Genomic DNA, 27,835 nt, shown 5'->3' with positions numbered 1-27,835 from the left:
AACATGGTTATTATCCACCACTGGGCCTCAGAAACCAACTCTATCCCTGTAAGTCAGGTATCCTTCCTCTTGTGATCACCCCACCCCCATCAGAGGGCTCCTCCCAGTCTCCATTTAAGGAGGGTACCCAGGCTGTCTGTGTCTAATTTTTTTCCTCCTACAGTTTAAACTGCATGTTTCTAAATATTCTGAAAAGCAATTCCTTTAAAGGAGCAGTACTAACTGGTCTTAGTTCTCTTCCCTACCCATCCTGGGGAACTTTAATCCCCCCCCCATTAGAATCAGCAAGCTCCTCAAGGTCAAGAACTATGGTTTGTATTTGTATCATAAACAAACCATAGATGTCTGTTAACCAGCTGAGGTTTCCAGCTTTGAGTAGGAAGATGGAGAAGATGGACAATGATGATGATGATGCCAACCCCAACTCTGGGAAGAAGCCACCCAGAGAGGAGTGGGATATGTCCATTATGTCTCTCTCCCTGGCTTGCTATGCTAGAGACCCTAGGGAGCTTCTCCTTGGGTAGGTGAGAGATCCAACTGGGGCAAGCCAAGTTATTATGTAGACTTTCTCTGGTTTCTATTTTTCTATGATTTGGATAAATAGGTTTCTTAGGTAAAAAAACCAAAAACAACCCTGAAGGTCTATAGACACTAAAGGCTGCTCCTTGTCTTAGAAGGCTGGGCCTGGAGTCTGGAAAACCTGAGTTCAAATCCATCTTCAAACATTTAATTATTGGGGGAGCCATTTAATCATTGACTGCCTCAGTTTCTTCATCTAAAAATTAGAATATGGCTAGCATCTATCCCCCACGGTCATTTTTTTTTTGTTTTTGCAAGGCAACAGGGTTAAGTGGCTTGCCCAATGCCATACAGCTAGGTAATTATTAAATGTCTGAGGCCGGGTTTGAATTCAGGTCCTCCTGACTCCCGGGCCGGTGCTCTATCCATTGGGCCACCGAGCTGGCCCTCCCCCACAGTCATTGAGAAGAATCAGTGAGATAATATTTTAAACTACTTTGTAAACCTTAAAGCTGGATAGAAATGGTAGCTATAATTTTTATTAGTTTTTACTAGTCAGTTGTAGTTGCGTGTACATTTTCTGAGCCCTGTAAGGACCACATTTATATTTTGCTTTAAGATTTTCAAGGTATTTTACACAAAAATTCTGGTAGTAAGGACCTCTTATTTAATAAAATCACAAGTCCAAATAATTCACTCCTGATTATTCAGACTGAGCTAATATCAATCTAGAACCTTGGCTGTCTCCTAATTAAAAACATTATTTTAGAATGCCCAATAATACCTGGCCATAGCTCCATCAGGACACCAGAGGGCAACATTGAGCCATCCTAATGAAAAGACTGGTGGTCCCCTTCATTTTTAATTTTAAGAAATTGGCTTTTATATTAATCACCTACTATGTGTCAGCCCTACTTTAAGCCCTAAGGTAGAAAGACAATAATGAAAGAAGAAGCAGAGAAACTAAGTCCAGTTAGTAGCATTCTTTTTTTTAGAAAGATTTTGAGTTTTACAATTTCCCCCACATTCTTGCTTCCTTCCCCTCCCCCAGAAGACAGTCTGTTAGTGTTTACATGGTTTCCATGGTATTCCCTGATCTCAGCTGAATGTGATGACAAGTAGCATTCTTCCTGACAGGAATTTCTGAGAATATTCAGAAATGTGTAGTTTAAATTGATGACTAGTTTCTAAATTGATATTTGCTTTGAAATATTAATGTCAAGTATCTTTATAATGTATGTATAAGAAAAAAGGGGACAGGAGGGAGAGAAAGAAGAAGGAAAGGAGAGGAAAGACAGGGAAAGGGTGAGAGGGAGGAAAGGAGAGAGGAGGGAAAGAAAACAAAATCAGGACGCTTGTGACTATTTAACACTTTTATTTTCTTTTTTCTTTTTTTTTTCAATTTTTCAATTTTTTTTATCTCAGGTATTTAAATCATTGACATCTTCCTGAGTCTCAACAGAGGAGGTATGTGTTAGAGTAAAAAGAACCTTTAAAGGACTTCATTTCAAGTGTGGCCTCTTGCCGAAGGCCTTTGTGATCTTGCACAAGTTATTTTTCCTCTCTGGGCCTCAGTTTCCTCACCTGTAAAATTCATGAGTGGGACTTGTAAAGCTCTTAAATCTCTAAAAACAACCAGGTCATTAAAAATAACTATTCAGTGATTATGTAAAATGAAATTTTACTTATTTAGACAATAACTTTTTTTTTTGCAAGGCAATGGGGTTAAGTGGCTTGCCCAAAGTCACACAGTAAGTGTCTGAGGTCAAATTTGAACTCGGGTCCTCCTGACTCCAGGGCTGGTGCTCTATCCACTGTGCCACCTAGTCACCCCTGCTTATTTAGAAGTATATTGTTTCCTAGCATTAACTGAGGCACTTTATTTCCCTCTCTGGGCCCACCCTACCCATTCTCATCCCTTCTTCCCATTCCCCTTTGCACCCCTCTCACCTTTTTCTTCCTCTCATCATACCCTCCCCCTCATATTCCATCTCTTTTCTTCCTCTCCTCCCTTTCCCTTTTATTTCTCCCTCCCTTTTTTCTTCTTCCCTCTTCCCCTCCTCATACTTCTTCCTCTCTCCCATTCTCTTCCTCCCTTTTCTTCTTCCCAATGCTTCTCATCCCTCCCACCCTTCTTTCTCTTCTCATTTTCCCTTCCTTTTTTTCTCCCTTCCAATCCCTCTCCCTTTCTCATCTTTCTCCTATCTTTTTCATCTTTTTTCTTCTCTCCCCCTTCTCTCTTTTTTTCATTTGTTATGGGAGAATGATCCATTCATTTATGAATGAATCAATGAATCAATCAATCAGTAAGCCTTTATTAACCATCTGCTCTGCGCCAGTCACCAGCTGATTTGATAGGGTTACACCAGGAGCCAGGCACTCCCTGGCTTACAGTCTCATGGGGGAGAGAACATGCAGACCTATGTATAGGAAGCCAGTATGTAGAGAATTGACAGGACATAACCTAGAGGGGGAGGACCCTGCCAAGCAGGGGGGTTGAGAAGGCTTCCTCTGGGTCCAGGAGGTAGGATTTTGGTTGGTGTTATAAATGGCTCAAGAAAACTTAGTCTAGAGTGATTAAAATGATTTTTATTAAGATATCTTAACAAAATGGCACACCTCTCTCATGGTGGGAGAGAGGGGCAGGGAAACCCCAACATACCAGCTCTTTTATGCACTTTAAAAGACTTTGTTCCTGCCCCTTCATGCCAACCACAGGCTGGGGTCACAAATCTAATCGATACATTGGTTCCTATATATTTCTCCACCCTGCTCATTACACTAATGAGCAAGAACAGATAGATCTCTTTGAGCATGTGCAAAGGAGAAGGTCAAGACTAGATTACTTCTAAGGCCTAGTTTCTTCCAATCTAGTTTGTCAGTTTTGGAATGAGATTAGGAGAACTCTCCCAGTTTTGTGATTGACTGGGGCCATTTCCCCTTTGTATTGGATTTCAAAGGGGGGCCCCTCCCTACCCTGTGAAGACCAACAATGCCCTTCATTCCTCACAACTCCCCCCCTTTACTTTTTAATAACAACTTGGTCTTCACACTTCTGCAGTGTTTTCCTCAAATTAATTCATAATCTTCATCCTCGATAGCACTACTGACTTTTTCTATCAGTATTTTTATCTCTTCATTATTAGAGCCATACACCAGTCTTATTTGCACTGAGTTATTAACTGGATTATACATGGGAGACACACGGCTAGTAGGATTATCCCACTTAGGGCCAATAGTAAGATTCCCAGTAACTGTTTCCACCATGAACCAGTCAACGCATTCATCCAAAGAGGTACTAAAGGGGCTTGTCCAGGTTTGGACGGGAACATGTGCCAACTATCTGATAGCCCTGGTTATCTCCTTTACCACCTTCCCATTGTCATCTACCTTTAGACAACAATTTGATAAGAAACTGGGGTTCCATAGCCCCAACTCCCAACCTGTGCCCAGGTAGTAGGCCATTAAATCTAGATAACAATTACCTGACCAATTCTTTGGACAACTGGGTCTAGGCAGTAGTCGTACAAATCCAATAATGTCCCTCTAGTGCTCGTTGGTCTTCCAGGAATATAGTTACCAACAAATGGATAATATTGTTCTTCCTTTTTACTTCCAAGGGGCACTCTTAAATAGGCCACATAATCATCACGATAATAGGCACATTTCCCAAGTTGCTGTACCTCCTTCCACTGCAAGTTTTTGTACCAATGTCTTTAGAGAGGTCTTCCTGGCTCCAAAACTGATCAAACTAAATTCCTGATTTTGGGCCACTGGATCAACCCCAAGAATAGCTAATATACTTAGTGGTGTTCCTTAAATTATTTTTCTTGCAAATGGCCATTTCAGCACTTTTCTTACAAGTCCATACTAACTCATAATCAGAGTTTCCTTTAACAAATGCCCAGTGTGTGCATCTTTACAAAGGATCCAGGTACCATCATTAATCTCACACGAGTCCAAGGCCACCTGTCTCTAAGTTGTACGATTCATATGTACCCCACTTCTGGTCATGGCCAGACATTTGCTACTCCCCAAGCAAATATCCTGGCCAGTCAGTTATAAACAACAGTCGCCCAGAACTGACTCAGTCACATGCCACCGGTGTCTCTCTCCTCTGGATGAGAATTCTGTACCACAGTGCACTTCTGACCAGGGACTGAGAATCTAGGCTAGACCCAGGGATAGTCACCCAAGGTCAATTCTCAAATTGCTGTGAACTATGGCAAGTCCAGCAGCTACACCAAAAGACTGGACATTGACTTCTGCCAGCTAGACTCTCCTCCCACCTTTGCTAACACCCCGTTGTCTAAATCAGAGATAAGGCTCACTCCCTAGATAGGATATACAGACTCATGTAGATATAATGCCACCCAATAATCTCCCTCTTTCTCAATGGAGAACATTCTCACCCTGACTCCCCTCCTCCTTTCCATAAGAAGGGCATAAGTAGAGGTGTCATTCTTAGAAAGTCAAGGGGAAGTTATGGATAAGCAATATACACATAGGTGAGAGATAGTGGAGATGAACTGGTCCAGTGTCTCTCCTCTCTCCTCCTCTTCTTCCTTGGAGGCATCCAATGTCCTTCAGCATCTTCTGAATCTGTTCCAAAAAATCCTCTCCAGCTCTGGTGACTAGTTGAGACCTTGTCTTCTGGTAGAGAAACTATTTAACATCTTATTCAGATCAAAACCCATGTTTCCATCACAAAACAATGAGATTCTGGAACTTATTACAATTTACATTTTGCCTTATTGACACACATGCTTCACTTTTAACACAAACTTCCATTAGTATTTTACTACATGAGCAAACTTCCAATGAGAATGATCACATTGACTCAGGTTTGTGACATATACATTCAACACATCTTTGTTCTAAGACTACCCAGCATCTGGTTTTAAAATAAAACAATTTTAACCTTTGCTCTCATTACAACAATGACTCAAACATCCTTTACCAAAATAAATTTTCCCAAATATTCCCATATTTTCCTTTTCCTGGTATACTTATCTATCTCACGCTCCTTTCTTTAAATTAGAACTTGAGACTGTAATTATCCTAAGAATTTTCCATTCTTCTCCTTACCTAAATATCCCCTCTAACACAAAAACTAAGGAACTTAATTCCTATCTTAGCATGTAGTTGATAGCAGGTATCAGAGCCAGAAACCTAACTCATCTCTGGCTATTAGAACCAATTCACCTAAAATTTCTTTTTCTGGATTGCTTAGTAACTAACTATAAAGATCCAGGCCATTAAAGGAAATTTCCTTTATAGATATAAATATTGAATGTCATTGTCCAGGAAGAGGTCATGTGGGTAAGTCAAATGTCTTAGGCCAGCTTTGTTCTTCCAGGTGAGATATTATCCAAATGTCATTTTGAGGAAATTGAGTCAAAGGGGTCCAACCTCAGCCATATTGAGAAGCTGCCCCTTCAGCTGCCCATCCCTATCACCCGACATCCTTGGCCCATTGGCTTCCTTGGCTCCAAGAACATGACATTTACCCAATAGCATTTCCTTTTGTTGACCATCCTGGTATCTGACATAAGAGAAAATGAACTAAAAGTCCCATGATCTAAAATAGTTGATTTACCTAATTAGGACTTCCAGTCAATGCAATGCACTAAATTCCAATTATAATCTTAATGGAGTCCCAATTAATGAAACCCTGTCTAAAGCTCTGAGTATCCTTCCTGGGTCTTTCTAACTATGGCCCTACAGGCCTCATCTACTTCTTACTAGAGATATCCCTTTTTCTGAAATCATATCTATTCTATCTGTATATAAAGATGGTATATCAGATTCCCCTTGGCTAGAGAAACCTCCTTCTAGCCTGTTGTATGTTACAACAAATGAATGCCTCTTTTGTCCAGGAGATTTCACAGAGAAATCTCAAATTATCTTGTGTTTATCTTTCCCATATTACATGCTTTTACTTTAAGACAGACAATCACCCTTTGGAATATACACTATAGACCCAAAATATCCCCAATTCACATACATAGCTAGAAACTTCTATACATAAACTTGTTTGCTTACTAGCCATCCTCAACACACAAATGGTTATTTTTGGCAAGGCAATTGGGTTAAGTGACTTGTCCAAGGTCACACAGCTAAGCAATCACTAAGTATCTGAATCCTTATTTGAACTCAGGTCTGGCTCCGGTACCTAGTGCTCTATCCTCTGCACCACCTAGCCACCTCCTAACATACAAATTACTTTTCAGAATTCTTTAAAACATTAGAACACCTTAGGTAGCTTTAAATTTCCAACATGCATTATTAATTTCATTATAACAGAACAGTAATAAGAGTAACAGAATAATACACAAATTACTAGATTGTACAAAGCAATCGCTCCATGGTTACATTATTCATGAACCCATAGACCTATCCCAAAAAGGGTCATACTTTTCACATTTTCCTTATTGCCCTTCAAAGCAATCACACATTAATCCCAGGCTTTAAGAATACAGTATTTAAATAACATTCACAAGAGATAAATAAATATTGCAAATATAATCTTTGCAGTTACAAAAGAATATCACATAACTGATAAACACATCTTATTCATCAATAAGTTACCTTACAATAGGGCCCACAATTGCAATTTGTTCAGAGCCCCCCCATCAGCTGTCTGCAGTTACCAAGAGAGAAGTCCATATTCTTTACTTCTTTAAAATTAAACATACATTGTTAATATACATTAATCATAAGATTCCTGTTTAAACATCTCATTTCCCTTAGAACAAGAGCAACATGAATATCCCATGATCTTTTACACTTTCCTCTTTTCCCAAATTCTCAGAATCCAATCCCATACAGGATACATTTAAACTAATGCAATTACAACTAAACTTTCCAACTGTTTAGTTTGATAAAAACTTGAGTACCTTACACAGAGAATCCAGCACTCACATTTCAAAAGCTCCATCCAAAATAAAAATACAATTGTTAGCATTATTACACTTAACATTAAAACCAATTAGAGCTTTACCTCAAAAGAAATCAGTAAACATCCCTGATAACCTAGGTATTTCTCTTCTTAGTGAGACAAGGCCACTTTTCTTTAACCCAAAGGTTTACAATAAAGTTTTAAATCCCAAACCACTTAACTCCTCACAATCGTGTTAAAATAGTTTAATCCCAAACTAATTTAATGATCTAGGTTAATTCCTCCTGTTCTGTACAGATTTCATCAGAGTGTTACAACACCAAAAACCCTCAGCTTGCTTCCCAAAACTCCAGTTCAGAAATTTTAAATACAATGAGAGTCATCACTCAGGTCGTGGCCCGCGGATATTCATTAAAGTGATTTCCTTTCAATAAAGGAGTCTCTTAACCCCTGGGTTTTATATATTTTTTCCCCAATCACACATATCCCACCCGTGGAGGGGTCTCTTCCCCTTAAAGGCTTAAGCCCTTGAGCTCTCCTGTCTATGCCCCCTCCCCTCCGCGGGTGGGTGAGGCACTTAGGTAGACTCAATCTAGGGTTCAAGTCTTAACAAGATGATGGATGGGATTGAGACCACCACGTCCAACCCACCACCCCTTCCCCCACCCCAGGGAGACTCTCATAAGGATAAAAAAGTCGTCCCTCTATATCTTCTCAGTCTTTCCCTTAAAGGCTCTCTCTTCTCTTAAACTCTTCTAAACTCTCCCCAAACCACAGCTTTCTCTCTTCAGGAATCCCCCCGCCCCATGGCTCGGTGAGGGAGGGGCTGATGTCCACCTGGGGGGCCGCTGCACACTGCTTCCTTCTCCCCACCTTCTGAAGCTCCCGGGCCCAACTCCCACCTTTCCCTCTTTTAAGACTCAAATTGGGTCCTCAGACCCAGAAATGCCTAAAACAGGCCGCGGGAACATTGGGGCCCACTCCCGCATCGCCTTCCTTTTGGCTTCCAATAGCAGCCACGTGGCCCCCTTGCCCCCTAAGCCTGGAGGCAACCTCCCCCTTTCAGATTTTGGGGAAATTCCTGGAGAAGGGACCCAAATCCCCCTCCTGGGGCACCCTTCATCCTCCGCCTCTCCTTCGGGTTAGCTCTCCCACACGAAGGCCTTCTCAGCCAGTCCGGGGTGGTTCTGGCCATCGATGCCACCCTGGAAATCGCCCCTTTATTGAGGTTCTACTTCCAGGACGTTTTAATCACTCTCGGTTCCAAATTCGGGCCAATCTTCCCAGGAATCTCTGAGATATTTCCCCAGCAAAGAACACCAAGAAAGTGGGCTTGAAATCAAGTCATTTGTGCGCATTATTTTCTTGCCTTCTTCCTGGAAAATACCAAGAAAAGAGATTTCTGTTAGTATCACAAGAGGAGCCCCCAAATTGTTATAAATGGCTGGAGAGTACTTAGTCCGGAGGGATTAAAATGGTTTTTATTCCGATATCTTAACGACGCGGCGGCCTCTCAGGGTGGCAGGGGGCGGAATCCCAACGTACCAGCTGTTTTAGGCACTTTGCCCCCTTCATGCCAGCCACGGGCCGGGGTCACCACCTGACTGATGCCCGGCTCCTATGCCCCCCTGCTCATTGCGCTAATGGGCAAGGTCAGAGCTCTTTGGGCATGCGCAGAGGGGAAGGTCAAGGCTAGGGCCTTGAGGCCTACTTTCTCATTTTTGGAGTGGGACTAGGAGAACCCGCTGGGCCATTCCCCCTGCCTAATGGATTTGAACCCAGGACCTCCTGACTCCAACCCATCCCCCCTCTGCCTTCATTGGTCGCCCGCGCCCCGCCCCTCCCCCCCCACCCACGTGGCTGGTCCTGCGGAGGAGACTGAGGCCTGACTGACCCGCGCATGCGCGCACGCGGCCCGCCCCCGCTCCCTCCTTTTTCCTGCTTCCTTCCCCTCCCCCACCCCAGCCCTCGGCGCCTGCGCAGTGGGTCAGGCGAGCGCGCCGGCGCGTGCTTCCCTTCCCGCCTTGTGCTTCGCGCAGGCGCAGTCTCGGACTCGCCTCGGGGTTCCGGCGCTCGGCTCCGACCGCGCGGCTCGAGGAGCCCCTCCGGGCCGGGTGCGAGGAGGCCGCCCCCCGCGACCCAGGTAACCGCGACCCCCGCCCCGCGGACAGAGGGGGAAACCGGGGCCGGAGAGGCGCCGCCGGCCTTTGTGCCCGGAGCGGGGTCCTCAAAAGCGGGGCCCGAGCCGCCCCACGGCCATTTTGCTCATTCCATTGCAGCGTCGCGAGTTTCCCCTCCTCCCCTCCCCCTCCCCACCCTCATCTCCCCCCCTCCCCCCCCTCCCCCCCTCCCCCCCCTCCCCCACCCTCTCCTCCCCTCCCCCTCCCGGGAAGGCGAGTGGGACCCGCCGCTGTCAATCAAGCCTGCCCGGAAGTTCCGGCGAGGCCGGGGGCGGGCCCCTTGGCGCCGCCCGCCTCCTCCCCTCCCCCCCTCGGGCCTGGCCGCGGAGACTTTGCTCCCCGCGGGGCCGAGGCCCGTGAGGCCAGAATGCCACCTTGGGAGCCGGGGTTCATTTAAACGTGGAATATTCACTCGTCACGATGGCCTTCGAGGTCCCGGGCCAGGACGGGCCCTCCCGCGCTTAGCCAGCCCCTGGCGACAGCCCCGGGTGGTCTTTCACCCGCGCCTTGGGCCAAAACCTTTTTTTTTTAGCTTTCTTTGCAAGGCGGCGGGGTTCAATGGCCCAAGGCCACACATTATGAAGTGTCTGAGGTCGGATTTGAACTCAGGCCCTCCTGACTCCAGAGCCGGGGCTCTAGCCGCCCCCAAGACCTTTCTTAAAAATAAAAGCAAAACAAATAACTTACAAACACATTTTCTCGTAGAAGAATCTAAGAATATTTATTATGAAATCAAATTTATGTTACCATTTTTCAAGTACCTAAAATTTAACACGGTAATGGCAAAGCTGGCATTTTTTTTTATGTTCCCTCCTAGACTTTTTGTCCTCTCCTTGGTGTTTTATTAATTGTTTATTGACCAACTCAGTTTTAAAAAATTCTATCATCCTTTCAATGAGCCCCCTTCCCTATGTGGGACTGATAAAAGCACACTACGGAAAATTTTCAGAAACTGAACAAAAGAACGTCTTTACCCTTTCTGGAGAGAACCTCCCTGAAGCATGGCAAAGCAAGTCCTTTCAGATCCTACCTGCAGCTTCCCCTCACCCTAACCCCCTTCCCTTCCCGTTCAACCCATTGGCAGGACTTCATTGGGGTACAGTCAGTCTTTTGCAGAAAGTCCACCCCAGCAACAGGCAAAGAAAAGAATGAAACGTTTTCATCATATTTTTTTTCCCACCAGATGGTGAGGTAACTTAAAAGTCTTAGCGACCTACATTTAACTATCTTAACTAAAATGTACTGTCTATGGTTAGAATGTCATCCCAGTTAGCAAAAATAGTTTTATTGCAAAACAGGGGGCTCTGGGCCTCCTCTGAAATGTTTTCTTAACATAAAAAGTTTTTAACTCTGAGAAGGCTTCACTAGGCATTTTCTCACACACCCAGAAAATGAAATCTTTTCCTTAAAAGAAATATTCAGTAAAATAAAAAGAAAATTTGACAGCAAAGATCTTTCACACTTAATTTTCTCAGTCTACAAATGTTGATTTGTTTTATTGCAAATTTTTTTCACTTAGGAAAAATCCACCTGCTTTCTTCCTCCCTCCCCCCCCCCCAGAAGAAAAGAAACACAAAATCCCTGCTGCAAATGTGTATATAAATTCCTGCATTGGCCATATCTTATAAAGGCACAGGAATGTCTCATTCTGCACTCCGAGTCTTTTACTCTCTTATCAGCAGATGGTTTCATCATTCATCTCCTGGAATCCCAGTTAGCCATTTAAGGCAGAGTCCCTAATTTATCAAAGTTGGTTTTGGTTTTTGTTTTTTGAGGTTTTTGTAAGGCAATGGGGTCAAGTGGCTTGCCCGAGGCCACACAGCTAGGTAACTATTAAGTGTCTGAGACCAGATTTGAACTCAGGTACTCCTGACTCCAGGGCCAGTGCACTATCCACTGCACCACCTAGCCGCCCCTAAAGTTGTTTGTTTTTACCACATTGTTCATGAATAAATTGCTCTGATTCCAGTCATCTCATCCTTCAAAATCTTCCCAGACTTCCCTGAAACCATACCCTTCATATCTGAAGTGCAACAGCTTTCTCTCCCATTTATAGTTTAACTTATTCAGCCATTTCCTCACAATCCCATTCTTTGCTTCACAAAGACTGTATTTTTGTACATTCTTAGTTTTGCTTAGAAATCCCTTAATCATATCCCTCTAATTCCCCCTGTCTTATTTCCCTTTTGAGTAATATTCAGCTCTGTATATATTCCATCTTTTGATCAGTTCAGATAAAAATGAGGTTCACATGTCATTCATTTTACCTTCCTCCTTGATTGTAAACACATCCACTTAGTCACACTATTTTTGCAACAAATTTTTCCTCACCATCCCCTCCCCCACTCCTAGTGTATTCCTTTTTCTACTCTTTCTTAAGATCAAGACATAACAGAATCACTTCCAGGCCTTCTATTTGATTAAATAATTCCCTTAATATAGTTGATGATGATAGGGTTCCAAGGAGAAATGCATTTTTCCCCATATTTAAATGTAAGCAATTTAATCTTGTTTTAGTCCATTATAATTCTTCATTCTGTCCATTCCTGTATTTGAACTTCACAGTATATATATATATATATATATATATATATATATATATATAAATACACACACACACATATGTATATATGAGAGAGAGTCATACTTCAGCCTTCTATTTCATTAAAGGTCTGTTTTTCCTCTGTTTAATTTTGCTGGTTTATGTTTTATTTTAATTTATTTTTTCCAACTTCATGTAAAGATCGTTTTCAACATTCATTTTTTTGTAAGGTTGTTTTTTTCCCTCTCTCCCTTCTCACCTCCCTTTGGCAGTGAGTAATCCGATACATACATATATAACTATGTTGAACATATTTTCATATTAGTCATGTTGTGAAAGAACAAAAGAGAAAAAAACACAAGGGGAAAAAACATAAAGCATAAAACAAATTTTAAAAACTGAAATAGTATGATTTAGTCAGCATTCACATTCCATAGTTCCTTCTCTGGATGTGGGTGATATTTTCCATCACAAGTTTGTCTTTGATCATTGTTCTGTTCCTTCTTTCATAGAGGGGCCAATATGGAAATAAATGTAAGGCATATGTACAGGTATAACCTAAATCAGATTACTTGCTAGCCTGAAGTAGGGGAGGGGGAGGGAGGGGTGAAAGGGAGAAAACTTTACAAAAATAAATGTTAGAAATTATCTCTACATATAATTTAAAAAAATAAAAAGCTGAAAATAAAATAGGCATAACTTAAAAAAAAAGAGATTTGTTTGCAGGCATATTTTTAAAAAGAAAAATAAAGTTTCTCTGATCAATTTAAAAAAATGATAATATCCAAAACACTGCTGGTAGAGTTGTAAACTGAAGAACAATTTGAAACTACATGAAAAGGGCAATACCACTAAAGATTTATACATAGAAAAATAGTTATAGCAGCTTTTTTTGTTGTGGCAAAGAATTGGAACCTGAGGGATTGCCTTTCAGGGTAATGTTTGAGCGAGTTGTGTGGTATATGATTGTGATGGAATGTTATTGTGCTGTAAGAAATAATGAAGGGGATGGTTGCAAAAAATCCTGGTAAATCTTAAATGAACTGATGCAAAGTGAAATGAGCAGAAGCAGGGAAACAATGTACACAGTAACAGTAATATTATAATGATGATCCATTATGGAAGACTTAGTTATTTTGATTAAGACAGTGATCCAAGATAATTTTAAAAGCAACATGATGAAAAATACTGTCCATATCCAGACAGTGTGCAGATTGAAGTATCCTTTTTAAACTTTATTTTTCCTTTTTATATGTGGTTTCTTTTATACCATGGTTAACATGGAAATATATTTTGCATGATGTCACATGTATAATTGTTAATATATTCTCACATTCTGTGGGAGAAGATTGGAAAATAAAATTTTTTTAAAAATCAATGTTAAAAATTTTTTGCATGTAATTGAGAAATGTAATATATATTTTAAAGAGTGATGCTAACCAGAAAGTAAAAATCAGGAGAATAAACCTCAGGGCAGGGTCGACTCCAACTGGACAAGATAACCTGTAGGAAGGTGGTATAGTCCAGAGGATGTTAAGTAGGATATTCTTCCCCTGGACTCTTCCAGAGGCCTCCTGATTGGTCTGCTCCCTCAGGTCTCTCTCCCACTCCTATCTCTACTTTTTGTAGCAGTGCCAGAGTGGATTTCAGTGGCTCCTGAGGCTCCTCTAGGATGAAGTGTAGAAGTCCTGTTTGGCTTTCCAGCCCTTCCCAACTCGACTCCAACTTCTTTAGTCTCCTTCCCATTTTTTAATCCCAGCCAAACTTGCTTTCTGCTTGTTCTGACAGCTTATTTCCCATCTCTAAACCTTGGTTGTCGTCTGCTAATCTTAGAATGTGCTCCCTTTACCTTTGTGCTTGTCAGGTTCCTCACTTCCTTCAAGAGGAATGAAAGACCACTCTTACAAAAGATGTTACCATTCTCCATAATCATTACCACATAATTATTTTGTATGTCCATCGGCATATTTATCTAATGTGCCAGTTTGGTTCTAGCAGAATGCAAATGCTTTGAAAGTGAATTCTTATGCTTTATGTTTATACTTTACTTCTAATACCTTCCTTGCCCATAGTCAAATTTTAATATGTTGGTTCATAGTCCGATTATTCCTTATCTATGCCCACCTCTTATATCTTTTTTTTAGTTTTTTTTTCAAGGCAGTGGGGTTAAGTAGCTTGCCCAAGGTCACACAGTTAAATAATTATTATGTGTCTGAGACCGGATTTGAACTCAGGTGCTCATGACTCCAGGGCCAGTGCTCTATCCAAGGAGCCACCTAGCTGCCCCACCTCTTACATCTTTTATGATATATATGAGATATATATATATATATGTGTGTGTGTCTTATAGCTCTCAGTTTAATCTTTGAAATTAAAAGGTTAAAAATGTTATTTTTATTACAGTAAAAAATTATATAGTTATGGCACCTTCAGGAAGAAAACATGCAGGGAAATCTGGGAAACCAGCAGTGGAAGCTCAGGTGAGCAGAGCTTATGACTTTGACAAAGAAGACAAGAAAGATCTGAGTGAGTCCGAGGAAGATGCTAGGGAAGGTATGTCACATTTATATCTTGATAACAGTAGAACATACTACTACTATGAATTGCATTGCATTGAGTAATTTGTAATACATAAAATGAAGTTTATATTCTCCCCCAAAGTTGCATTTATTTCATGTGCCCTTAATATATGTATGTTTGTGATGTGTTGTCATAGCCTTTAAGTGCTCAGTTACCCTGTGATAAATCGAGTTACAGATAAGTGGAATATCCATACTTCACGAGGCTGACTCCCAGGTCTTTTTCAGTTGACATATGCCACATCCCCTCTCTGCCTTAATAGGTATGAAGTTACTGTGATTAATCATCCTAGCTGGTCGGGCATTGAGCCTCTCCAGATTTATTAGCTAGAGTGGGCCACCCATAAAGCCTATCCATTTTGGTAGGACTTCTCAACTAGTATGCCAGTGGTATAGTCTTTGAATACTTGAGTTACCACCACACCACAAACCTGTAGATGTGGAAACAAAAGAGTTTTATAAGTCCTGACTGTCAGTAGCCAAAAAAGGTCACAAGGTGAGAATATTATTTATGAGAATCTTCCATAGTGAACTTGATTTCAGATTCTTCTCTTTTGTTATAATTCTAGGAGAGACTGCAGTAATTGAAAAGCATGGGAAAAAAAGACCTTCATCAGTCATTTCTCATGGAGTAGTTGAAGAAGATATGGGGTAATTAAAAGTTTATTTCTTGAAATTATTTTTTGTAAAATTAGCTTATATCATAATTTTCTCCAGGATCCCTCCTCCTCCCCGTCCTAGACAACCATTCATAGATCAAATAATCTTGGTTAAGATTTCCCCAATCCCCCCCCCCCCAAAAAAAAAAGAAAAGAAAAAATCAGCACAGCTGAGGAATATTTTGGAAATGTCAAAAAAAAAGTATAATGTACCACACCTGTGGGGTTCCCCCCCCCCCCAACAGGAGAAATGTCTTCTTTGTTCAGGTCATGCTTGATTGTTATAATTTTGCTATATTCCCTTGTTTTGTTAAGAATATATCCTCCTACCCAAAGTTGTAAGAACTATATGATCTACTTCTTTTCTAATTTTTTAAAGACTTTAATATTAAGGTCATGTAAGGTATTGACCTAATTTCTGCTCCACTGCTTTCCAGTTTTCTAGTTTGTATCAGAAAGATTTTTTCCAAATAATTTGTTTCTCAATTTATGGTACACTGGATTATTGAGTTCTGTTGTTTCTGATTTTTTTGTTTCTCATCTGTTCCATTGATCTCCTTTTTCTATTTTTGATCAATACCAGATGGCTTCAGTGACTTCTGTTTTATAATATAGTTTGAAATATGAAAATGCTGCTATTCCCCCTTCATTGCTGTGTCTTCTTTTTTTTTTTTACTATAAAGATTTTATTTATTTTGAGTTTTACAATTTTTCCCCTAATCTTACTTCCCTCTCTGGGGAATTTGTAGGCTTGCTAATTCACTAACATTTCCCAAGGATACCATCATATCAGCCAATAGAGAGTTTTAACTCATCTCTACCTGTTTTTTATGCCTTCAATTTCTTTCTCTTGTCTTATTCCTGTTGCTAGCATTTCCAGAACTGTAACAAATAATAGTGGAGAGAGTGGGATCCTTGCTTTACTTTTGCATTTAGACATAGTGTATCCTCATTATGTATGATGCCTGTCTTTGGTTTTATATAGAAGCTTTTTATGATGTGAAAAAAATAACCCTTTATGTCAGTACTTTTTGAGGTTTTTTCATTAAATATTTTAATAGAAATCTACTTTGCAAATAGAAATGCTTTGTGAAAAATCTTTACAAAACATTTTTAATGGATAACTAAATTCTGATTTCTTAGGGGTGAAGTACAGAACATGTTGGAAAGATTTGGAGGTATGTGTCAAGATTCCATTATATTTAAAGAAATTATTTTGTTGAAAGCCTAGGTTTAGTAAAATTTGTAGAAGATAATGATAGAATGCTAAGATTGCCAGACTTCAAGAGGCCCTTAGGAATTATTTCATGTGCTTTGGATTTTAGAGATGTATTTGGTATGTATCTTAGGTTTCCTCATTGTCATTTGCTTATTTTGAATGTGGTGACTGAATAGGAGCTATGCCAAAGGGGGGCACTTAGTAGGAATGTACTTTTATATTCACATTTAACTTAATCTAGGAAATACTGTATGGAGAAGAAATACTGGGGAAAGGTCCAGCTGAAATTCAGTAACAATTTATTAAATGTCTACAGTGTTCCAGGCACAATGCTAGAAACTGGGGAAGCAAAAAAGAAAAATGAAGCCAATCTAACTCTCAAGGTGGACTCATTGTCTCCCAAAATGATCTGGGACCATTGATCTGGAGCTAGAGGTCACCTCAAAGGCCATTTTAGTTCATTCTCCACCAGGTGGTGTTCTGATTAGGGCATGAGCCTAGAGCTAGGAATATGGCACCAGACACTTCCTAGCTATGTGATCGTGGGCACTTCACGTAGCCTCCATTTGGTCGTCTGTAAAATGTAGATAATAGAAGCACTTGTCTCTTAGGGCTATTGTAAAGATAAAATGAGAGGTTGGTAAAAACCCTTAGCAAACTTTAAAGTGACACATACAGCCTATTATTAGCTAGTACTGTTTTTCACAGAGAGCAAACTGATATTGTTGAAGGTCACAGTGTAATGTCAGATGCACATGACTTTTTGATTCCAGATTGAGCTTTTTCCATTGTACCACACATAGCCTAAATAAATTAAAGTATGTATACATATACATACAGAGGATAGACTGCCTCTTCATAGATGCCACCAGTAATAAATTAGTTTTGTTGGTTCCATTTAATTTATGTTGTGGTATATATGATTTCTGGTGGGATCAGATTTGGGTTAATTAAAAGCTTTCAATTTAAGTATGCTTTCATTTTCCAGAGCTCCTTAAATTAATTGATATTTTATATCTTGAGTAGGAAATTTCATCAAATTTATAACTTAAAAAAGTGAAAAAGAGTTAATCCTTAAAATCCTTTATATTCATATATAATCTGGGGATGGGGGAATGAATGTTACCCTTTACTCAAACCTATTCCAAAATGGAGTGTGGGGAGGGCAGATAAGAATATAATCTGAGGTTAGAAGCTGTGTTTAGATGACACTGTGGAAAAGTTGTAAGAATTCCTATAACCTACATGAAGCATTTTTTTAATTACGAAAAAGTATAAATTAGAGAAAGAGTCACCTTTTGGCAACAGTTGGTACATTTAGGTATATTTTACATTTAAATATATCAAGGCTTCCTAGTATTAATGAATTGAATATTCAAATCAATTTGCTTAAATTTGAATGTAATTATGTAAACTTCACATCATGAAATTTTGATAAATGTTTCATTATAGCTGATATTAATAAGGCTCTTCTTGCAAAGAGGAAAAGATTGGAAATGTATACTAAGGCATCTCTTAAAACTAGTAATCAGAAAATTGAGCATGTTTGGAAAACACAACAAGAACAGAGGTAAGGATTTATTTTTTTAGTAACTATTTTTTCAGCATGAGCACAAAATGTATTTTGCATATAAAAAAAGTAACTAGAAGAGAAAAGAGAATAAGAATTTATATATCAACTGTCATGTCTCAGGCACTGTGTTAAACACCTCACATATTTTAATCTCACAACTTCCCTCCAAAAATTAATGGTAGTATTAATGATTTACCCTTTTTTATATTACATTAATTTCTTCTGTTTCAAGGATCTTTGATTTTATCAATTTGGCTAGTTTTCCTATTGGTACAGATTGCAACCATTTAGTAGTTTGTCTTAATTCATTAGTTGTTGTGGGAAGAAATAATGACCACCTGGTGACCACTCTTCTGGCAGTCTGATTCCAGATGGGTGGATCTGGTGAGGGATGACAGTCCATTGCTGGGTGTTTAAAATTGGAGTTCACTTGAAGTTGGGCTCCACTGGCAGGACGTCACCTCCTCTTTACCCTGGAACACTTAATTAGTTCTGTAAAGGTTATTAGTTTGTTCAAGTACTCCAGAGAATCTAATTTTAATAATGGTAAGCTGGTGTTCTTAATTCTTTTAATAGGCAGAAACTCAACCATGAATATTCTCAGCAGTTCCTGACATTGTTTCAGCAGTGGGATGTGGATGTTCAGAAAGCTGAGGAACAGGAAGAAAAACTAGCTGTCAGTATCCTGCTTGGTCTCCTTTAGAGCTGATATGTATAGAAAATACAAATGATTGTCTGGGAATAATCCTGTGGAATTGACTGAGCTGCTCTTGCCCAAAGCTTGTTGTGTGTTCTGTGGTCTTGTTTAGCAGTGGGACCCTCCCAGATTCAGGGTCAAATGTAGGGGTCCCAGAAAAGGGAGTTTTCTTCTCCTTCAAAGGATCAGAGGTCATAATTTTAGCATTGACTTACTTTTGTAGAGCAACCTCATGCAGAGATTGTCCCCATTTTAGAGATAAGGAAACTAAAACTCGCTGAATTTTGATGAATTGTCAATGTTCCTAAAGAAAAGAGGTGCCAGTGCTCTTTCCTTTGCAGAGGCTAGAACCCAATACCCTTTCCTTTGCATGTCTGTCTTTTCATTTTATCTTGCCTTCTTTCCCTCACTTCTTAAAAAAAAAAAAAACAAGCAACCAGGAGAGTGATAGACTACCACTAATATTGACTGTCACTTGAAGTAAATGTGTATGATTTAATGTGTATAAATGTCTTTAAATCACAGTGTATAGAATATTTTAAAGTTTTTCCTGATTCTTAAATACTCAAAATATTTATACTTCCTTGTCACTTAAAAAGTACTTGTGTATTAAGTTCTCCATGGAGGTGTCTATGGAATAGCTTTTCTTGTAGGATTTTAAATCAAGGACTTTTACCCATCCATTATATTTTGGTCATTTGGTCTTAAAGAAAAAAACATTGTTTTCAGGGCTGTGGTTGTGTTTGTTCCAGCTCTTCTCTCTTCAGGAGGGCCCAAGGTGCTGGCCACGTTTGCTGTTGAGGGCCCACACTAGTCGGGCCACGGGCATCCATCTTGCTCATCTCTAACAAGCTGCTTCATGCTAAGAATGATCACTTTTTTCTCTTACAATACCAAGCTTCATTGTATTTTCCCATAACATTTAGCATAGCCTTACAAATGTACACACAATGAATGTGAATGGGCACATTTAGCTAGGGTGTATTTTTCTCTATATCTAAATGACTTAGATAAACTGTAAATATGTCAACCATTCACCAAATATTGAGCACTTCTAACTTGCATTTGCTGTGGAAGGATATAAATAATGTTCATATTTAGCACTTTAAATTTTACAAAATATTTGACATAGAATCTCATTTGATCCTCTAAACAATCTTATGAGATAGGTGCTATTTCTACCCCCATTTACAGATAAGAAACTGAGGCTAGGAGAGCTTCAAGGCCTTGCCCAGGGTCAGGCAAACAGTAAGGGTCTGCTGCTCTCTCACACCTCAGGAACCCCAGCGAAGCAGAGATCCCGCTCTTGGAATCTGTTATCTCAGGAGAAAGAAATATGAAGAAATAGGGCGACCCAGTAGAAAGGAGGAGGGAGCTTGGATAGAGTAGGGAAAGCAAGAAGGGAAGCTGGGAGTCTCTGGCCAGGTGGGAAGGGCGCCAGCCCCAGGGAAGGATCTGTGGGCCAGGATGGCTGTTGCCACTCTTGACTCTATACTATCCATCCTGCTCACCAGTTCTTCCAAGCCACTCTTCAGTTCACATCCATGGCTACTGGAAGCTCTTCTGACCAGATCCTGTTGGGGAATGAATATTACCTCATTGCTTTGTGTCCCTGGGGCATCACTAAACCTTGACCCCCTCATCTGTAAAAGGAGAATACTTCTCAGGAATAAAATGAGACAATATAAGCAAAGCACTTTGCAAACTTTAGAGTGTGTTCTAAATAGTAGCTTATTATTGTATTTTTATTGACCACCTAATATGTGCTGGAAAGGTAGACAATTTAATAAAATGTGATCCCTATATTTCTGGGTTTTATAGTCTTAGTAGAAGAACACGACAAAGCAAATAGTAAAAATCAATGCACAGTAGATGTGCAAAAGAGGGTAAACAGTTCTATGCGTATGGAACAAATAGTGAGTGAAATCATGGGAAGTGCTTCCGTGGAGAACTTGACATCACTCTCAGATCTCTTTCCAACTTCCCTGTTGCTAGGGAGGCACCTCTGTCTTAACCCCCGGGTTTGCTCCCTCAAAGTCATCTTCAGTTCAGATAGAAATAAAGAAGTCAGAAGGAACAGGTTTGGCTGGAAAGAGAGTCACATCTTTCTTTGCTGGTCAGGGCCCAAGTTAACATCCCTTCGGATCTTTTAGTAGGGCTCCAGATGCTGTTCTTTTCCTCTTGACATACTTTAAGAATTGTCTTTTATAGTGACAGGTAAATGGGACGATCCGATCATTGTAATAATGAATTTGCTGCTATTTAGTTATTATTGAATCTAATGTTGAATTTTTAAGTCATAATTTTCATTCTGTTTTTGCTTTTAGAATATGTTTCGACAACAGCAAAAGGTTTTTCAACAAGCCAGAATAGTTCAGAGCCAGAGGCTGAAAACGATTAAACAACTCTATGAGCAGTTCTTGAAGGTCTGGTATATGATTCTCTTCATGGATTTTTAAAACATGGATTTTTAATTAGTGCTTGAACACTTTTTTGAATTGATGAAAAATGTTTCCAAAAGTTCTATTTCAACACTTGGCATCCTCCAGTCACCTGTTCAGCTGCTTCTTGACACAGTATTCTGGCTGCCTCTTCCTCGTTAAGTCCCACTGTTTGTCTTCCATCTTGTTATAGGCCCTTGACATTGGAGCAGGGGACTCTGGGCACGAGGGTTGGAAACAAAGATTATTTTTCTGTGCTGTTCATTTTTTTTTCCTTCATGCACAGCAGATTCCACATCACTTTCCTCCCACCACATGAGCAGATTTAGAGGGGGGCTAGACTCTACCCTCAGCCGCTCCCCTTCCTCTACTCTGGACCTGGCCCCTTGTTACCCTGCCTCTGCTTTCTCCTGTGCAGCAGCGAACCAAAGAACCAAAGCTTCAATCTAATCATTGCCTCCACTTCACATTCTTAAGGGATAAAGTTTATATGGTCTGATAGTTTCCCCTACTTTCTTCATAAATCTGACTTTTGCAATTAAGAGGCTCAGGATCTGAGCCAAGGCTCCAGGTCTTGTTTGAACTGACTTTATGGAGCTCCACCTTTAGCTGCAAGAAAATAATTGATCTAATTGATCTAATTTTGATACTATTTGATGATGTCCATGATGAGAGTATAAACCTCAAAAATTCAGAGTTAAAATAAAATGACAGAAAATATAAATTAGGTAGGAAGTTTTATTTTTTTAAATTTATTTTTATTAAAGATATTATTTGTTTTACAATTCCCCCCCAGTCTTGCTTCCCTCCCCCAACCCCCCACAGAAAACACTCTGTCAGTCTTTACTTTGTTTCCATGTTGTACCTTGATCCAAATTGGGTGTGATGAGAGAGAAATCATATCCTTAAAGAAGAGAAGTCTAAGAGGTGACAAGATCAGACAATAAGATAACTGTTTTTTTCTAAATTAAAGGGAATAGTCCTGGAACTTTGTTCAAACTCCACAGCTCCTTATCTGTATACAGATGGCATTCTCCTTTGTAGACAGCCCAAAATTGTTCCCAATTGTTGCAGTGATGGAATGAATGAGTCCTTCAAGGTTGATCACCACCCCCATGTTGCTGTTAGGGTGGACAGTGTTTTTCTGATTCTGCTCATCTCACTCAGCATCAGTTCATGCAAATCCCTCCAGGCTTCCCTGAATCCCATCCCTCCTGGTTTCTAATAGAATGATAGTGTTCCATGACATACATAGACCACAGTTTGCTAAGCCATTCCCCAATTGAAGGACATTTGCTTGATTTCCAATTCTTTGCCACCACAAACAGAACTACTATGAATAGTTTTGTACAAGGGATGTTTTTACCCTTTTTCATCATCTCTTCAGGGTATAGACCCAGTAGTGGTATTGCTGGGTCAAAGGGTATGCTCATTTTTGTTGCCCTTTGGGCATAGTTCCAAATAGCTCTCCAGAAGGGTTGGATGAGTTCACAGCTCCACCAACAGTGTAATAATGTCCCAGATTTCCCACAGCCCAGGAAGTTTTATTTAGAAAGTTTTATTCAAAAACTTGTAGACCATTACCCCAAATGGAGAGAAAGGGAATATTTTACCCATAAACAAAAGATAGGGAAATCTTTAACCTCCTTGGAGATCCATTAGGCTGTACAATAATAGTAAGTTTAATAATAATTGTATTCAGCAAATTGTTCTCTCTTCTTGGATTTGAAGCATAATGAGGGTGGGACAATTTTTCCCACTTTTCTAATCATTGTCTTCCTGAGTTTGTAATTAATATGGGGGAGAGATAACATTCCTGACAACAGAAAGAAATCAGACTGTTATAAAGTTTGAAATATTTATTAAACTTTTCAAGAGTTACCTTTTGGGTTGAGAAAGAATGTTTGCTCTGCCCGGTGAGTTCTCTTGACCAGGTCTGAGGCTCTGACTGATTGCTAGTAGCTTGTGATTCCTATTTCCAGTCCCCTGGCATGACTGTGACATCTTTTTTGGGGTCTCATTTCTAGAAGATGATGAGCCATAGTAGGGATGTGAGGAAGGGTGTGTGGAGGAGACTCAGGCTGGGTTTCAGAAAAAAGCCACTGTCCTAACCATCAGACTTGACCAAAGTGGGATGGCAGGCTTCAGGAAGTGATTGATCTGCCTGGTTCACAGCCCGCCACCCCCCTTTCCACATCCCAGCCCCCTCCATGCAGGGGCCTGTGGTCTTTCCCCAATGGGGGTGCAGCTGATACTCCAACTCATACCTCCAAGGTCAAAGAAGAAATCCTCTTTTGGGCTCTTGCTCATCTTAACCATCTCTTTCACTTGACTCTCCTCCACATCCTCTGTGACCTCACAACTTGTACACACTGTCCTGAGGCTCGTGGTCACGGGAACCCGAGGGCAAATCACTGTGGGTGGAGGAGTCTGGGGCAACTGTCAACATGGGGAAAGGAAAGAAAGACTGACCAGTCCCCCCCACCCCCAGCAAGTCTGTGGATGGTGAGACTGGGAGATCGTCTTGTAAGTGCTGTGTCAATCTCCACCATTATTAATCATTAGATAAACACTGCTGGCTGACTTTTTCCAAAATCATGTTTTTAAATGCATGAAATAAAAAAATTAAAAGGATACTCCTGTTTAAAGGAATCCCTGGTCAGACCACATTCTGAGTGTTTTCAATTCTAGGCATCATTTTAGAAAAGAAACTATGAAGTCTGGAGGAGAACTTTGGGGCTGTTTGTACTTAAATCACTATTTGTTTTGATGCTGCTAGAGACAGACACTCAGGCTTTTGGGACATGCCAGGGTGATTGATGTGGGGTCCCTGGAGTGCTTTAGGTTGAAGCTGGCTTTTGTCAGGCATGGTCTCAAGAGTCTTAGCCTATGAAATCCCTTTGAATTCTGAAGTTAATGTCATATATTGAGCTATTTTGAAAAGCCTGTTGGAATAGTTATTAAGAAAGGATAGAATTTCCAAACCCGGAGTCAAGCAAGATCTGAGTTCAAATGAGGCCTCAAATATTGATATATAGCTCCAGGGTCCTGATAGGATATATATTTGAACTATTCAATACATTTGTATTGATAAAATATTACTGGGTCCTCTATAAATCACTAACTGGCTGGGAAAGTTGAAAAATGTTTAAGTTACTTGGCCTGGGTGGTCGTCTTCAGATGATATTATTTGGGAAAACTTTTTTTTATCCCCTTCTCCAGTTTGTTAACTTCATCTGTATATATATATATATACACACACACATAGTATTTAAGATTTTGTAAGGCTGATGAAAAATGGCATGGTAGTCTCCCTCCCATGGAGCCTTGAAGGGGCCGGCCTTCTAACCAGGTTTTTGACTCCACAGGAGCACATTTCAGGGTAGGTGGTCCTTTTTATAAGCATTACACAGTGATAACAGACATCTCTAACAGGAGTCCTTCACGCTTTGTCTCCTGTCTCTCCTTATCCTGCAGATAATGGTGTGTGCTTGACTACAAAGAGTTCATTTTAAAAGAATTTAGAACAGTTTTACTGAGTATTTTGTCTGCCTTTTTTACTTGGTAGAATATGGAAGATTTAGAGAAGAATCATGAAAACCTCCTCATGGGTGCACAAAATGAACTCAAAAAAGAAATGGCCATGTTACAAAAGAAAATTATGATGGATACTGTAAGTAAGGATATGGTGTAAAGTATTAATATTTCTTACATCAAATAAAACAGTATATAATTAAAATCACTTGTCAAAATATTAAACATTTCTTTAATATCCTTTCTTGTAACAGCAGCAGCAAGAAATGGCAAGTGTTCGAAAATCTCTTCAATCCATGTTATTCTGATGGGTCTTTGAAGAAAGAACTTGGACCTGAGTAATATGATACAATTACATCCATTAGCTAAAGATCTGTGCTGTGGCTTAAGAAAGCTAGTTTAAAGGTTATTGTTGGTAAAAAACAAGCTTGTTTCTGAAAGCCAAGATAATCCTCTCTGTATTTTTATTTTGACTGAAAACTATAGCTTCTAGCAATAAAGATTTAAATTGAATTTCACCTTTTTAGTCTTACTAAGCTTTGTTAGCTGCATAAAAATACTACTAACCATCACAACTGCTAATTAGACCAATCAAGTGCTGAGAAACATGTTTATAATGTTTGTTTTGTAACCAAGTTAATGAAAACTATATATTAATTATATAACAAAACAGCCAAGAAAATATTTGAAAGACTATCTGAATTTCAGTTCTAAGGAATGAAAGTTATTTACGATTAAATGAATTGCTCCTTGGCATGATTGAAAGCATTTCACAAACATATGTACATTTTTACAGGTTGCTGGAGGTATTTCATATGTACATAAAAAGTACAAGGAATTTTGATTTTACATTCTTATTCAAGTTTAAGTAATATATTTTTACCTGTGCAGCACTTTTTACATATTGCATATATTTGAAAATCATTTAAGCTTGTTTTATTTCAGTTAACTCTAATATAATGTGCCCAATAGGAGGAGAGGAGTGACTTTTATTTTTTTATTATTTCTTTTCATATTTTCCCTCTCCCCCCCCCCCAATTTGAATTGTTCTAGACTACTACAAGTCCATACAGATTCTCTGTGGTGGTTTACAAACGAAATTATTATTTTTATCATTAAAGATAATTTTACATTATGAATGAAGGGAAACAAACATTCTTTCTAAAGAAATCTTTAGTTCTGTTTCAGAAATTGACTCTAGTCCCTCCCTTTTGGGGAGGGGGAGGGAATGTCCAAAAGTTCTTTATGATTAGACTATCCATCTGTAAGCATTTTCACCATATTTATAGTTCCAGTAAGGAGAATTTTTTTCACCTTGTTTATATGTAAAGTAATTCTTTGAAGTAATCAATCAGGGCTGGGAGAATAATTTAAGACTATTTGTTAAAAGCTGGCATTCTGTTGATGCATTGCTAACTCTATGTTGCCTGGATTTTAAGAATTAGGATTGTTCTGCTGTAGTGGTTTTTCCTTGTAAGTCAGTTCTTGCTTTTCTGTGGGTAATACAAATTCCAATAATTTCTAAACTCTATATATAGATAATAATAGTTTTAAATGATTTTTATCAGTTACTATTACTGGAAAAAAGATTAAAAGACTTAGAAACTAATAGGTAGGAGCTAGTAAATTTCTTTTGGACTGGGAACAGTGATCACCTCTTGCATTTGTTGATAGAAAAATGAAAAACAATAATAAATACTTTTGGTTGATGCAAAACATGATTTTGATTGAACTTGAGATGCACATCTTTACCACTCTTTCGACCATTAGTAAGACACAATTATAAGCCATGCACTTACATCTAAAAAGTAAACTGCCTTAATTAATTCTTTGTGGTTTAACCCTAAAATTTTGGATCCAAAGTTGTTTTTGGCAGTTAAAGATGGGTAAAATGTAAAAATGACTATTAAAAATATTTAAAGTAGCCATTTTAGTTAATTTCTTAGAAGCAAACATTACTGATTATCATACTCTTAGTGTTGAATTTCTCTGTTCCCAGCCCAGTTATGGAACAGATTTATTTTGCTTTAAGACCCAGTCTCAATGATGAAAGAGAATATAACATAGGAAGGGGCTTCACAATTGAAACAAACACACAATAGAATCTGCATGACTTAGTTTTCTTTATAATCTTATCTGAGAGTTAGGGTCACATTAATGTGCTTTTCAAGGGCTTGGTTTTTCTTGAAAAGTTTATCTGTATCCTAAAAGCAGGGGTTCCCTTAATTGCTTCTCCTCCTCTTCTCCTTGGGCTATTTAGTCAGTCCTAATGGTTTTGAACCTGTTCGGGTGCAGGAAGATGTGGAATCCTGAAGATGTGTAATTGAAAGTGATTTGCAATCTGCAAGATGACAGCGGTGGAATATCTCAGCAAATCAAGTGAAGAGATGAACTTGAAAAAGAAAGAGACAAAAAAGATCATCACCAGCATTCAAGTAACAAAGTGCCCTAAATTGGGAGCAGACCCTTGGATTGCACCGGGCTCCTTGAAGTAGGGAAGCGTGCCAACTTACAGGAAAGAGGAATGCTAGGTAGTGAGTGAATTATAACCTAATTTTACTAATAAAGGTTCCCTCCTACTCCAAATGGGGGCTGTTAGAGGAGGCACATAGGCCTGTAAAACTCAATGCTTTTCTGGATGAAATAATCAAGAAAGGATATTAGTATTAATGCATCAGAAAGACCAAGCCATCCATTGTTCATAAAGTTTAAAAATTTGGGAAATTACTGGTGGCAGAGGGAGGGAGCTCATTCCAACCGCTCCAGCAGAGAGGACAAGATGTCTGGGGTGGTGTGGTGAGGGGAGTGGGAGAGCTCTGAGAGGTTAAGGGAAGAGTTGGCCCTGGTCACACATTTAGCACACACCTAGTGTGTATGATGTACCCTGGACAAGTGACAGGCCGCAGAAATCCAAATGTCCTCCCCAACAGAGATGAGGAAACAGATGTACTAGAGTGGTTTGGGGAAGCCTGGGATGCTCTAGCTACAGAA

At 39.6% G+C, this 27,835-nt stretch overlaps 2 protein-coding genes across 4 annotated transcripts in view; one reads left to right on the top strand and one right to left on the bottom strand.

Moving 5' to 3' along the window:
* The first annotated feature begins 1,946 nt into the window (after nucleotides 1-1,946).
* Nucleotides 1,947-25,362, top strand: SYCP3 (synaptonemal complex protein 3). Of its 3 annotated transcripts, none has more exons than XM_074226704.1 (9): nucleotides 1,947-1,986; nucleotides 14,546-14,695; nucleotides 15,291-15,372; nucleotides 16,524-16,558; nucleotides 18,052-18,169; nucleotides 18,749-18,848; nucleotides 21,197-21,295; nucleotides 24,879-24,983; nucleotides 25,099-25,362. In XM_074226704.1, the coding sequence occupies exons 2-9, from the start codon at nucleotides 14,563-14,565 to the stop codon at nucleotides 25,150-25,152; spliced, it is 726 nt and encodes a 241-aa protein (XP_074082805.1). In that variant the 5' UTR covers nucleotides 1,947-1,986; nucleotides 14,546-14,562; the 3' UTR covers nucleotides 25,153-25,362. The 3 variants fall into 3 exon arrangements, with proteins under 3 accessions (XP_074082805.1, XP_074082807.1, XP_074082806.1); XM_074226706.1 differs by lacking the exon at nucleotides 1,947-1,986 and adding an exon at nucleotides 9,433-9,563; XM_074226705.1 differs by lacking the exon at nucleotides 1,947-1,986 and adding an exon at nucleotides 9,482-9,563 and having other exon boundaries at nucleotides 25,102-25,362.
* The window catches only part of CHPT1 (choline phosphotransferase 1), a 33,367-nt gene continuing 30,581 nt past the window's right edge, over nucleotides 25,050-27,835 (bottom strand). Inside the window, exon 10 of the mRNA XM_074221070.1 lies at nucleotides 25,050-27,236. Coding sequence (XP_074077171.1) covers nucleotides 27,111-27,236 — 126 coding nt within the window. The 3' untranslated portion in view covers nucleotides 25,050-27,110. The remainder of the gene's footprint in view (nucleotides 27,237-27,835) is intronic.

Source organism: Macrotis lagotis, chromosome 2 (genome assembly GCF_037893015.1).
Source record: "Macrotis lagotis isolate mMagLag1 chromosome 2, bilby.v1.9.chrom.fasta, whole genome shotgun sequence".
NCBI lineage: Eukaryota > Metazoa > Chordata > Mammalia > Peramelemorphia > Peramelidae > Macrotis > Macrotis lagotis.
Note: the sequence above shows the minus strand (reverse complement) of the source record. Positions and strands in the feature narration are given on the sequence as shown.

Bases quoted from the DNA above. Each gene is read 5' to 3' on its own strand.
- SYCP3 (XM_074226704.1), top strand. From the start codon at position 14,563: ATGGCACCTTCAGGAAGAAAACATGCAGGGAAATCTGGGAAACCAGCA. The intron at 16,559-18,051 runs GTATGTGTCAAG...GTTTCATTATAG, and splicing joins CATGTTGGAAAGATTTGGAG to CTGATATTAATAAGGCTCTT. The intron at 18,849-21,196 runs GTCAGTATCCTG...TTTTGCTTTTAG, and splicing joins AACAGGAAGAAAAACTAGCT to AATATGTTTCGACAACAGCA.